General features: G+C 47.8%; 1 protein-coding gene across 4 annotated transcripts in view; it reads right to left on the bottom strand.

The window, feature by feature from the left end:
- Window positions 1–13,384, bottom strand: part of LOC123999340 (tyrosine-protein kinase JAK2-like) — a 71,218-nt gene that overhangs the window by 12,122 nt on the left and 45,712 nt on the right. For 3 of the 4 annotated variants that reach the window (XM_046304987.1, XM_046304988.1, XM_046304989.1), the window contains exons 5-18: window positions 12,870–13,015; window positions 10,194–10,485; window positions 9,709–9,828; window positions 9,301–9,458; window positions 8,300–8,411; window positions 7,895–8,081; window positions 6,590–6,714; window positions 5,157–5,291; window positions 4,839–4,926; window positions 3,050–3,177; window positions 2,374–2,512; window positions 1,923–2,074; window positions 1,262–1,412; window positions 843–1,009 (exon numbers count right to left, since the gene is read on the bottom strand). In XM_046304987.1, coding sequence (XP_046160943.1) covers window positions 843–1,009; window positions 1,262–1,412; window positions 1,923–2,074; window positions 2,374–2,512; window positions 3,050–3,177; window positions 4,839–4,926; window positions 5,157–5,291; window positions 6,590–6,714; window positions 7,895–8,081; window positions 8,300–8,411; window positions 9,301–9,458; window positions 9,709–9,828; window positions 10,194–10,485; window positions 12,870–13,015 — 2,100 coding nt within the window. The remainder of the gene's footprint in view (window positions 1–842; window positions 1,010–1,261; window positions 1,413–1,922; window positions 2,075–2,373; window positions 2,513–3,049; window positions 3,178–4,838; window positions 4,927–5,156; window positions 5,292–6,589; window positions 6,715–7,894; window positions 8,082–8,299; window positions 8,412–9,300; window positions 9,459–9,708; window positions 9,829–10,193; window positions 10,486–12,869; window positions 13,016–13,384) is intronic. The other variant, XM_046304990.1, reaches the window with a different exon arrangement.

The following is a 13,384-nucleotide window of genomic DNA, read 5'->3' as shown; positions in this document are numbered from 1 at the left end:
CGACTCCCATATCTACTGAGCAAAATACCACAGTGTGACATCACAGCAGCAAGATTTGTGACCTGTTGCCACAAGAAAAGGTCAACCAGTGAAGGACAAACACCTTTGTAAATACAAGCATAAATATGGGTTATTTATTTTCCCTTTTGTACTTTAACCATTTGTACATCGTTACAACACTGTATAATATGACATTCGACATATCTTTATTATTTGGGAACTTCTGTGAGTGTAATGTTTACTGTTCCTTTTTATTGTTTATTTCAATTTAGTATATTATCTACTTCACTTGCTTTGGCAACATTAACATATGTTTCCCATGCCAATAAAGCCCTTGACTTGAATTGAGACAGAGTGAGTGACAGAGAGAGTGACAGAGAGACAGAGAGTGAGTGAGAGACAGTGAGAGAGAGAGAGAGAGAGAGAGAGAGAGAGAGAGAGAGAGAGAGAGAGAGAGAGAGAGAGAGAGAGAGAGAGAGAGAGAGAGAGAGAGAGAGAGTGAGAGAGAGAGTGACAGAGAGACAGAGACTGAGTGAGAGACAGAGAGAGAGACAGTGAGTGACAGAGAGAGTGACAGAGAGACAGAGAGTGAGTGAGAGACAGAGAGAGAGAGAGACAGTGAGTGACAGAGAGTGACAGAGAGACAGAGAGTGAGTGAGAGACACAGAGAGAGAGAGAGAGTGACAGAGAGAGTGACAGAGAGACAGAGTGAGTGAGAGAGAGTGAGTGAGAGACAGAGAGTGAGTGAGAGAGAGTGAGTGACGGAGAGTGAGTGAGAGAGTGAGTGACAGAGAGACAGAGAGTGAGAGACAGAGAGACTGGTAACGTGTGTGTTGTCGAACCTTGCCCAGCTGCTTGAGGAAGATGAGATGTCTCTCTTCAAACTGAGCAGGGTTTTGGTTCTCAAAGGCCCCTGGGAACCCAAACCCTCTGGCCCTGTTGGGCACCATGTCACTCTCCACCAGCAACTCATAGTCTGCAGCAGGAGACAGGACACAATCAACACCTTCTGGAAATAAACCAAAACACACATACATCCTAATCTAGCATACATTTTTACCCAAAAGTGTCAGAGAACTGTCAACACTGACAGTGACCTAACAGCCTACATTCAGTATATCTTGCAGTCCATGCGAGAATGGAACTGATGTTGGCAGTGCCATGGTTTAACACACCGAGCCACTGGAACAGCATCAGTGAAATGACTAGTAGGACATGTTTGTCAGTCTGCAGAGCACTAGAAAGAGAGGAGACGACCGACCTGGTGTGAAGAGGCTGTTGAGGTCTCTGATAACAGCTCTGAAGGAGGGTCTGTTGGACGGCTCATAGTCCATACAGCTGTTGATCAGGTTGGCCAGCTCTGTCCACTTAGGAGCAGGCAGCTGGTGATGGTCTTCATAGAACAGACGTTTCTACAGAGGACAATAAAGTCAACTATAAACAGAGGAACTCTAAAACCTTACTAATAATGGATTATTATGCTGTGCATGACAGTTGGATAGTGTTTTTTAACAAGACAAAGACAAATAACCTGATGAAGACAATGTCAGAAGACAGTTTTAGTCCCAGTGTCCAGACAAGAGAACAGTACATCAACTGTCTCTCTAAACATAACATACTGTAACATACCAGTAAACTGAGGCACAAAACCCTCAGGTTGGACATCTTCGACTTTGATTTAAATTGATTTGATTTCCTGCCTGTAAAAACCACCTTGATATTTGGCTGTACTTTACAGTGGGGCAATACCAACAATGAGACAGAAACAGGAGATGGATTCCTGCCCTATAGACTGTTCTGGCTCTCACAAGGCTTACCATTACTGACTAAATTAAATTATATTAGAATTATATATCAATATATATATAGCAAAATATAAATATTCCATGAAAAGTGTTAATTGCACCTCCAGAAATCCTTACCTTGGAGCAGTCCAGTGTGCTGAGTGGTCTGTCTCCTCCACTACAGATCTCCCACAGAGTGGTGCCGAAGGCCCACTTATCTGTAGCCAGAGTCAGATGTCTGTCCTCCTCTAAACACTCTGGAGGTACCCAGGGGATGCGCTCCACAAGGACTGGAGGGACAGTGGAGGACAGGACGATGGGAATACATAGAGTACACAGACATTAAATATACTCCCTTCCTGACTTCCTGAGTTGCTGTTCTTGTTTGTTTCTGCGTTGTATGCTTTTAGCTGTTTGTGTATAAAACATTAGGAACAAACACCCAAAATGCCTTGCACCATGTGTCGCTGTGTAACCAAGCCAAACGGTCTACACATAGTATTGTAAAACAACGTGCAAAAGTTCAGTAAAGTACAATTTCTTAGTACAGTATCTCTTTGTAATAACTAATACAAGGGTCGGTACTCACCATCTTTGGGCAGCACAGTGATGCTGATTCCAGGGTCACTCAGTTTGATGAAGGGAGGGTTCCCAGTCTTCCTGTCCTCCTCTCGGATCAACAGGACGTTCTTGGCACACACGTTCCCATGGACCAGGCTCTTGTCCTCCTGTTATTAAATTGAACATGGCGGACTGATTAGTGGCAGATTGAACACAAAAGTTACATCATTACGGAGATATCTGTCACTTAGCAGATTCAGTTGTATTCAATATGTTTTATTGGACAAAGAGGAGAGAGAAAGTGGGAAAGATAGGGGGGGTGCATCACACAGACTGCTTTAACACAGGCAGCCCATTCCGATCGTTTGCCGAATTATTGGCAAAAGAGCTGATCTGATTGGCCAAAAGATCAATTGGTGGAAAAAGATCAGAATTGGGCTGCCTGTGTAAACGCAGCCAAAGACAGTGGGTCAGATTTGAACCCATGGAAACGCTGGTATATGAGATATAGGCCACAACGCTGACCATTAGACCACCCAGGACACATAGCAGACTGCTTCTTTCCAAAACCATTTACTGTTCAGGGAGTGCATCCAATCGGTGAACCGTGTGGGGCCTTATGATTGGAGCTTCTTCCAGATTATTATGATTAGGGGGTCTTACTAGGTAATTGGTTAATTGATGGATTGGTTGATTGGTCTTACCAGGTAATGCATAGCCCAGGCCAGCTGCTTGGCCACCTCTAGCTTCCAGGTGATGTTCACAGAGCTCTTCTTCTTCTTCAGGTATGTATCCAGGGAGCCAAACTTCCCATATTCCTGCACCATCATGTCTGAAAGGGTTAGAATTCAACAAATTACAGCTGGACCAGTGTAGCACATCTACTAAAGGGGCTTAAAACTGCTAACAGAGGCTAACAGAGGAAAAGGTTGGGATGGAGACAGAGGGAGGCTAACAGAGGAAAAGGTTGGGATGGAGACAGAGGGAGGCTAACAGAGGAAAAGGTTGGGATGGAGACAGAGGGAGGCTAACAGAGGAAAAGGTTGGGATGGAGACAGAGGGAGGCTAACAGAGGAAAAGGTTGGGATGGAGACAGAGGGAGGCTAACAGAGGAAAAGGTTGGGATGGAGACAGAGGGAGGCTAACAGAGGAAAAGGTTGGGATGGAGACAGAGGGAGGCTAACAGAGGAAAAGGTTGGGATGGAGACAGAGGGAGGCTAACAGAGGAAAAGGTTGGGATGGAGACAGAGGGAGGCTAACAGAGGAAAAGGTTGGGATGGAGACAGAGGGAGGCTAACAGAGGAAAAGGTTGGGATGGAGACAGAGGGAGGCTAACAGAGGAAAAGGTTGGGATGGAGACAGAGGGAGGCTAACAGAGGAAAAGGTTGGGATGGAGGTAGACTAACAGAGGAAAAGGTTGGGATGGAGGTAGACTAACAGAGGAAAAGGTTGGGATGGAGGTAGACTAACAGAGGAACAGGTTGGGATGGAGGTAGACTAACAGAGGAACAGGTTGGGATGGAGTTAGACTAACAGAGGAAAAGGTTGGGATGGAGGTAGAGGGAGACTAACAGAGGAACAGGTTGGGATGGAGGTAGACTAACAGAGGAAAAGGTTGGGATGGAGACAGAGGGAGGCTAACAGAGGGAAAGGTTGGGATGGAGGTAGAGGGAGGCTAACAGAGGAACAGGTTGGGATGGAGGTAGACTAACAGAGGAACGGGTTGGGATGGAGGTAGACTAACAGAGGAACAGGTTGGGATGGAGGTAGACTAACAGAGGAACAGGTTGGGATGGAGGTAGACTAACAGAGGAACAGGTTGGGATGGAGGTAGACTAACAGAGGAAAAGGTTGGGATGGAGGTAGACTAACAGAGGAAAAGGTTGGGATGGAGGTAGACTAACAGAGGAAAAGGTTGGGATGGAGGTAGACTAACAGAGGAAAAGGTTGGGATGGAGGTAGACTAACAGAGGAAAAGGTTGGGATGGAGGTAGAGGGAGACTAACAGAGGAAAAGGTTGGGATGGAGGTAGACTAACAGAGGAAAAGGTTGGGATGGAGGTAGAGGGAGACTAACAGAGGAAAAGGTTGGGATGGAGGAGACTAACAGAGGAAAAGGTTGGGATGGAGGTAGACTAACAGAGGTAAAGGTTGGGATGGAGGTAGACTAGCAGAGGAAAAGGTTGGGATGGAGGTAGAGGGAGACTAACAGAGGAAAAGGTTGGGATGGAGGTAGACTAACAGAGGAAAAGGTTGGGATGGAGACAGAGGGAGGCTAACAGAGGAAAAGGTTGGGATGGAGGTAGACTAACAGAGGAAAAGGTTGGGATGGAGGTAGACTAAAAGAAGAACAGGTTGGGATGGAGGTAGACTAACAGAGGAACAGGTTGGGATGGAGGTAGACTAACAGAGGAACAGGTTGGGATGGAGGTAGAGGGAGGCTAACAGAGGTAAAACGGTGAGAGGTATAATTTAGTTTGGTAATGTCACTTACTCTCCTCTCCGCAGACACACACGCCATAGGTGAGGAGCAGGTGCTTATGGGATAGCTGGCTCATCATACTGGCGGCTTCAAAGAACGACTGGAGAGAAGAGAGAGAAGAGCCGTCAGACAGAGTTAAATATTGTATCGTAGGAAATGTAACCAAACATAGAAAATTAACACATTAATTGGCAAAACATTGTGCTAAATAAAATTACTGCAATGGAAGAGTCATGTCCCTTTCAAGAACCAATGCAAAAAAACCTCCCAAGTCCATCTCCTTAACACTACATGTTGTTGGCTGGAGTTCAGGAGAGGTTCTCGACCAACCTCAGAGTAGTTTCGGTGAGCCTTATCCAGGATCTTAACAAGGACGTCCATCTGGTGAATCTCTCCGTAGTCTCCCAGCTCCTTCCTCACGCCACAGAAGATCTTAGTAAACGTCCCCTGACCCAGACTGTCTTTCTGTAACACACAGGGAACACCGGGTCTGAGATCCTCTCCCCTGGTCATCCAAAACATGTTGTGATGATGCCAACACATCCGCCCCTTATTCAATTGTATTTGTGAGTGTTAATTTCTATGTATATTTTATTAACCTACATTATTCATGTCATAGTTGAGATCTCATGCCACCATTTCACCTGAACCAGCTAAGGAGCAACAATTCAGTCTCTGATTGAAGTCCTCTATCATGTGTGTGAGTGGCAATATCTGCAGGTACATGCAGGTGTATGTGACCGTGTCACAGGTGAAAGAGGTCATTACACCATGACAGGAATGTTAATTTATTTATTTATTTCACCTTTATTTAACCAGGTAGGCAAGTTGAGAACAAATTCTCATTTACAATTGCGACCTGGCCAAGATAAAGCAAAGTAGTTCGACACATACAACAACACAGAGTTACACATGGAGTAAAACAAACATACAGTCAATCATACAGTAGAAAAATAAGTCTATATACAATGTGAGCAAATGAGGTGAGATAAGGGCTTTTGGCAAAAAAAGGCCATGGTGGCGAAGTAAATACAATATAGCAAGTAAACCACTGGAATGGTAGATTTGCAGTGGAAGAATGTGCAAAGTAGAGATAGAAATAATGGGGGTGCAAAGGAGCAAAATAAATAAATAAATACAGTAGGGGGAGAGGTAGTTGTTTGGGCTAAATTATAGATGTACAGGTGCAGTAATCTGTGAGCTGCTCTGACAGCTGCTGCTTAAAGCTAGTGAGGGAGAAAAATGTTTCCAGTTTTTTGTAGTTCGTTCCAGTCATTGGCAGCAGAGAACTGGAAGGAGAGGCGGCCAAAGGAAGAACTTGTTTTGGGGGTGACCAGAGAGATATACCTGCTGGAGCGCGTGCTACCGGTGGGTGCTGCTATGGTGACCAGCGAGCTGAGATAAGGGGGACTTTACCTAGCAGGGTCTTGTAGATGACCTGGAGCCAGTGGGTTTGGCGACGAGTATGAAGCGAGGGCCAGCGATCGGTTGAAGAGCATGCATTTTGTTTTACTTGTATTTAAGAGCAGTTGGAGGCCACGGAAGGAGAGTTGTATGGCATTGAAGCTCGTCTGGAGGGTTGTTAACACAGTGTCCAAAGAAGGGCCAGAAGTTTACAGAATGGTGTCGTCTGGAGGGTTATTAACACAGTGTCCAAAGAAGGGACAGAAGTTTACAGAATGGTGTCGTCTAGAGGGTTGTTAAAGGACCTTTCAGTCATGGCTGAAGGAGAAGGAGAGTGAGTGACAGAGAGGTAATCTTACGATGACAAGATCCTCCTTGCGTATCTTGTGGAAGACCATCTGGCTGATGTTGTGTCTGTGCAGAGAGGGGGACAGGGGAACCTCAGCACCCTGGTTACTGCGGCACACCAACAGGTTAGACTTGTCTGCAGATACAGGGAACACAGAGACGAGGACGTTAAGCGAGTTAGAAGTACATCATCTAGTATTATTTATAGGTCTTATTCATTAGGGCATACCGCAGCAAAAAAGGTTTTAAACGCTAAACAAAAACAAGTGGAACAGCTTAGGTAGACCCTGAACAGAGTGTGCAAAGCTGTCAACAAGGCAAAGGGTGGCTACTTTGCAAAATCTCAAATCTCAAATATATTTGGATTTGTTTAACACTTTTTTGGTTACAACATGATTCCATATGTGTTATTTCATAGTTTTGATGTCTTCACTATTATTATACAATGTAGAAAATAGTAAAAATAAAATAAAAACACTTCAATGAGTAGGAGTGTCCAAACTTTTGACAGGGACTGAATGTGACACAGCATAATGTTATGTACAGTATGTGTAACCTAAGTGTGTTTCTGTTGTGTTTGACTATAGACAAAGGAATTGAACATCATGGTGAACATACGTGACCAAAATAAACCCTCTTGAACGTTATGACCTAGATGATGATCATTTTACAAGAGCTCGGACTATAATACTGCCGGAGCAGGAGGCGTAGCCTAGTGGTTAGAGTGTTGGACTAGTAACCAGAAGGTTGCAAGTTCAAATCCCCGAGCTGACAAGGTGCAAATCTGTCGTTTCTGCCCCTGAACAGGCAGTTAACCCACTGTTCCTAGTCCGTCATTGAAAATAAGAATTTGCCTGAAGGGTCTGAACTAAACACACTTAGCACCATGTCTCCTTTTAAACAATAGTGCATTATTTTTATATAGTTAATTAGGCAAGTCAGTTGAGAACAAATTCTTATTTACAATGACGGCCTACCAAAAGGTCCTGGGATTAAAAATACAGTAAATAAAAATATAGAACAAAACACCCATCACGACAAGAGAGACACCACTACATAAAGAGAGACCGAAGACAACAACATAGCATGGCAGCAACACATGACAACACAGCATGGTAGCAACACAACATGACAACACAGCATGGTAGCAACACATGACAACACAGCATGGTAGCAACACAACATGACAACATTGTTCATCAAACTACTGTGAGAATATAGACTTAGTGTGGCTGGAGAGCTGAGTCAGCCCACAGTTTATGATATTGTTTTAATCACAAAACACAGCTATGACCCTTATTCCCTGACCTCCTCACCTTTCGCTTTAGGCGGGCAGCACTTGGTGAACTGGAAGATGTGTCCGTCAGAGCGCAGAGCTTCCTTCTGGTAGCGGTGGAGCAGCTCCCTCAGAGAAGCAAAACTCTTCGTGGCCCCAGAGAGGATGTAGTCTCCCTGATCCGTCTTCACTATCTGGCAGTGCTTGTACTCAACTAGGCTGTCACACTGCAGGGGGACACAGATCAGATATGCACCCTACCACTCCCTATTGGTCCTTACCCTTCAAAGTTTGTAGATATGTAAGGTGTTAGCAATATGGTGAAAGCTGCACCAGTACGCCTGCATACCTATCCAGACCCATTCAGATCTGGAAACACTGAAGGGTCTGGACTAAACACACTTAGCACCATGTCTTTCAACAACCTGTATGGTATTATACTCACGCCCACTACAAAAGACAGGAAGTATTTGTTGTAGTCCTTAGGGCTGCTACGGAGGATGTACAGACCCTTTTGATTCCCAGACCGCCGCAGCTTACCGATAGCAAAGTCCATCCTGAGGATAGAGAGACAGGACAGATATGGTCAGTCATCGTTGTACTGTGCGTGCGTATATATGTGCGTATATATGTGGCTCGTTTACAAAGTCAGCTAGCCAAACAAGTGTGCTCGCAAGACCTTCCCTTGAAGAACCTTTAAAAAGCGGCAATAGTACTGTTTGTCTATTTTGAAACACCGTAGCCAGTATACACTTCCTCAAAACAGTCATAATTAATCTAAGATAACTCAAGCAATCTGTCATTAACTTCAAAGGTTTTGCCGAAGAGATCTTAATTGCGCAATTATTTTTTTGTACATCTAACTAAGACGTTTGGTGCAGTATTTCTTAATGAAACAATGTGCATGAAAACGAGTCGTCTCTCGTTGAATGACAACACATAATTTATTGAAGAATCCCTACTGTTGACCAATCACCGACGAAGGGACGCAAGACTTCAGCTCCGAACATCGGATATGCCTCCAGAAAAATGTGTGTCCGAACAGCCGAAAAAACGCTAACCGAAGTCCAAAACAAACAGAAACGGCATAATATTTACACAAACTCTACCGAACTGTTTTGCATGGGAAGCATGCGGACACCTAAAATAGTTTATTTAGTCTTCTAGGGCAACATAACATATCAGGCAAAACAAGTCCTGCACCCGCTATCAAATCGTTACGCCGTCTCCGACTAGCCAACTGTTGTGCATTTTCGATATTAGCGGGTTAGGGTGCAGGCCTCAGATTGTCATGTTATCACATATAGGTCGGGCGGTTGCGGATGGGTTATTCGCAATTGCGGGCGGGTGAACAAACCTGCTGAGCCACACACCCCTAGTACACGTGTCTATGTGTGTGTGGATGTTCTTGTGTTTGTACAGTATATGTGCCTAGTCGAGACTTACGAGACTGGACCATGGCAGTAACTCTGAATGGCCTCCAGCAGCCTAGGGGGCGCCACCTCTTTACACAGGAAGTGGTGAGCGTCGGCTATGAGCCGGTAGTAGCCATCCACCAAAGACACAAAGGACAGAGCCTCCGACAGGGAACGGAACTCCAGCTCCTGTGTAGCAGAGAGAGACATGGAGGAGGATAAGAGGAGGGGTGGATCAGTCCTCTGTTACACATAATACATGAGACATGTTCCTGTTCTGATCTAACATATCAGCTGGTCTGAGTCTAAAATGTCACCCTGTTCCCCTACAAAGTGCACTTCGCCCTATGGCCCTGCTAAAAAAAAATAGCTTGTCATTTCAGATACAAATTATGTCCTTGTCCCTGTCTGAGTTATGAGGTTAGCAGAGTCATCGTACCAGAGTCTGACTGTCCTGTCTGTTGATGGTGACGATACGACTCTCGATAGAGCCATCCTTGTTGGCTTGTTTGATGCTGATGTCAATAACTTCAGGGAAATCACAGTACGTCTGGAAACCCTATAGAGAGAGAGAGAGAGAGAGAGAGAGAGAGAGAGAGAGAGAGAGAGAGAGAGAGAGAGAGAGAGAGAGAGAGAGAGAGAGTAAGAGTAGTAGCAGCCACCCTGAATGCACAACCGTTTCAAACATCCTTTCTCTGACTCTCTATGACATTATTACAGGAGACTATTTGAACACATGACTAACTCTAGCCCCTTTGTGGTTGTCTCAACAGGTCATATGTGCTTTCAGAAAAGAGAAAGATAAAAGGAGAAGACGAGAAGGAAAAATACGAAAGAAAAAGACGAGGACAACAAGGAACAAGAATAAAAAGGAAGAGAGAGTGAAAGAAGAATAGAGAAGAGAACGCTACTTCTCCCCCCTACCTTGTCTGCCTCCTTATCCTCCTCCCGGGACCACTGGATGCCGTTGTTTCCTGTGACAACGATGGTGACCTCTCCTTCCAAGGACTCAGTGACACGGAAGCACTCTGAGTAGAAGGCTGGGTGCAGCGTCTCCAGGTTCACCAGGTATTTGAGCTTGAGGTCACGAGCCGTGGCTTTACACTGGCTGAACTGCTGGATGAACTTCCTGAAGCGATGGCGGATCCTCTTCCGGGTCACAAAGTGGTACTCTTGGATATGGGCACGTATGTCCTTGGGCAGGAACGACTTATAGCTAGGGAGGGAAGGTGAAAGAATTGGTTTAGTTACAATTGGGTCCATTACATACTAGCATCAATAGCAGCAAAGAGCTGAATTATGTGATACAACAAACACAATACAGATTTTAAGAACATGGGCTGGGGCGGATTGGAGTGAGGCGGGGGCGGATTGGAGTGAGGCGGGGGGATTGGAGTGAGGCGGATTGGAGTGAGGCGGGGGCGGATTGGAGTGAGGGGCGGATTGGAGGAGGCGGGGGCGGATTGGAGTGAGGCGGGCGGATTGGAGTGAGGCGGGGGCGGATTGGAGTGAGGCGGGGGGATTGGAGTGAGGCGGGCGGATTGGAGTGAGGCGGCGGATTGGAGTGAGGCGGGGGCGGATTGGAGTGAGGCGGGGGCGGATTGGAGTGAGGCGGGGGCGGATTGGAGTGAGGCGGGGGTGGATTGGAGTGAGGCGGGGGCGGATTGGAGGAGGCGGGGGCGGATTGGAGTGAGGCGGGGGTGGAGTTGGAGTGAGGCGGGGGTGGAGTGAGGGGGGCGGATTGGAGTGAGGCGGGGGCGGATTGGAGGCGGTGTGGAGTGGAGAGTGAGGAGGCGGGGGTGGATTGGATTGGAGTGAGGCGGGGGTGGAGGCGGGGGGTGGATTGGAGTGAGGCGGGGGTGGATTGGAGGAGGCGGGGTGGATTGGAGCGAGGCGGGGTGGATTGGAGTGAGGCGGGAATGGAGTGGAGTGAGGCGGGCTGGGGTGGATTGGAGTGAGTGGGTGGCGGGGGTGGAGTGGAGGAGGGCATGGAGTGGAGTGAGGCGGGGGTGGATTGGTGAGTGAGGCGGGGGTGGATTGGAGTGAGGCGGGGGGGGTGGATTGGAGTGAGGCGGGGGTGGATGGATGGAGTGAGGCGGGGGTGGATTGGAGTGAGGCGGGGGTGGATTGGCGGGTGGAAGCGGGGGTGGATTGGAGTGAGGCGGGCTGGATTGGTGGATTGGAGTGAGGCGGGGGTGGATTGGAATGAGGCGGGCATGGAGTGGAGTGAGGCGGGGGTGGATGGAGTGAGGTGGGCATGGAGTGGAGTGAGGCGGGCATGGAGTGGAGTGAGGCGGGGTGGATTGGAGTGAGGCGGGGGTGGAGCTGGGGGGGGTGGATTGGAGTGAGTGGAGTGGAGTGAGGCGGGCATGGAGTGGAGTGAGGCGGGCATGGAGAGGCGGGGGTGGATTGTGAGGCGGGGGGATGGAGTGGAGTTTGGGGTGGATTGGAGTGAGGCGGGGGTGGATTGGAGTGAGGCGGGGGTGGATTGGAGTGAGGCGGGGGAGGGAGTGGGCGGGCATGGAGTGGAGTGAGGCGGGGGTGGGTGGGGAGGCGGGGGTGGAGTGGAGTGAGGCGGGGGTGGATTGGAGTGAGGCGGGAATGGAGTGGAGTGGGCGGGCATGGAGTGGAGTGAGGCGGGAATGGAGGGACGGGGATGGAGTGGAGTGAGGCGGGAATTGGGGGCATGGAGTGGAGTGAGGCGGGGGTGGAGTGGAGTGAGGCGGGGGTGGATTGGAGTGAGGCGGGAATGGAGTGGAGTGAGGCGGGGGTGGAGTGGAGTGAGGCGGGGGTGGAGTGGAGTGAGGCGGGGGTGGAGTGGAGTGAGGCGGGGGTGGAGTGGAATGAGGCGGGGGTGGAGTGGAGTGAGGCGGGAATGGGTGGATTGGAGTGAGGCGGGGGTGGAGTGGAGTGAGGCGGGGGGAGTGAGGCGGGGGTGGAGTGGAGTTACTACATGATTCCATAAGTGTTATTTCATTGTTATGATGTCTTCACTGTTATTCTCGAATGTAGAAAATAGTCAAATAAAGAAAAACCCTTGAATGAGTAGGTGTTCTAAAACTTTTGACCAGTAGTGTACACATATCAGATATTCTTTCCCACTACAATATCATATGCCAAAACATGATTTGTATTGAACCCCGATTGTGACGTGTATGAACAGTACAACTCAGAGGTTGAAGGGGATCTAGGAATGATTAGGTGGCCAGGAAAGTGTCAGGTTTAGATTTAAGAGTGAGGAGATTTAACATCTCTTCTTTAGTGACCACAGGGAAGGCTCTGCATTCCACCTGGTTTGACCGTTGTGTACACATTGCTCTGTGACTTTTTTTATTTATTTGACCTTTATTTAACCAGGCAAGTCAGTTAAGAACAAATTCTTATTTTCAATGACGGCCTAGGAACAGCAGGTTAACTGCCTGTTCAGGGGCAGAACAAACAGATTTGTACCTTGTCAGCTCGGGGGTTTGAACTTGCAACCTTCCGGTTACTAGTCCAACGCTCTAACCACTAGGCTACCCTGCCGCCCAAATGGTTTTCAGCTCTGACAGTTTCTTCTCGGTTCAACATGCATCATCTTCCTCCTACCAGCCTCCTCACCTGGTGTCGTTATAGATGTCCACAGGGGACTGGCTACTCTCCTTAGCCATCCTCATCATGTCCAACACAGCCATGCCAAGACACTCCTCCTGGGTCTCATGGTCCACTGGGATAATCACCCAGCTATGCACAAAGTCACTACGCCACTGAGAGGAGGGAAGGAGGGAGATGTAGTAGATAGAAGTGTCATAAGGTGATAACAAACAAGGCGAACGAGCGAGGGAGAGAGTAGAGAGAGGAGGGTTGGTAACGTTAACATATGATAGACAACAGCAGCAGACTGGCAGACACCCCGAACATATCACACGTCTGTTAAGGCATGAGGCAGTTGGGACACACCCCTATCTGTGGCATGCCCCGGTCTCTGTGGCATGCCCCGGTCTCTGTGGCATGCCCCGGTCTCTGTGGCATGCCCCGGTCTCTGTGGCATGCCCCAAGTGGCACCCTAAATAGGGTAGTCTAAACAAATCGGACCTTCGGCAACACAGTGACTACGGTCTCAGTTCAATGATGCA

Source organism: Oncorhynchus gorbuscha, linkage group LG16 (assembly GCF_021184085.1).
Source record: "Oncorhynchus gorbuscha isolate QuinsamMale2020 ecotype Even-year linkage group LG16, OgorEven_v1.0, whole genome shotgun sequence".
Lineage (NCBI taxonomy): Eukaryota > Metazoa > Chordata > Actinopteri > Salmoniformes > Salmonidae > Oncorhynchus > Oncorhynchus gorbuscha.
The sequence above is the reverse complement of the archived record's forward strand: the minus strand, read 5'-3'. Positions and strand labels throughout refer to the sequence as shown.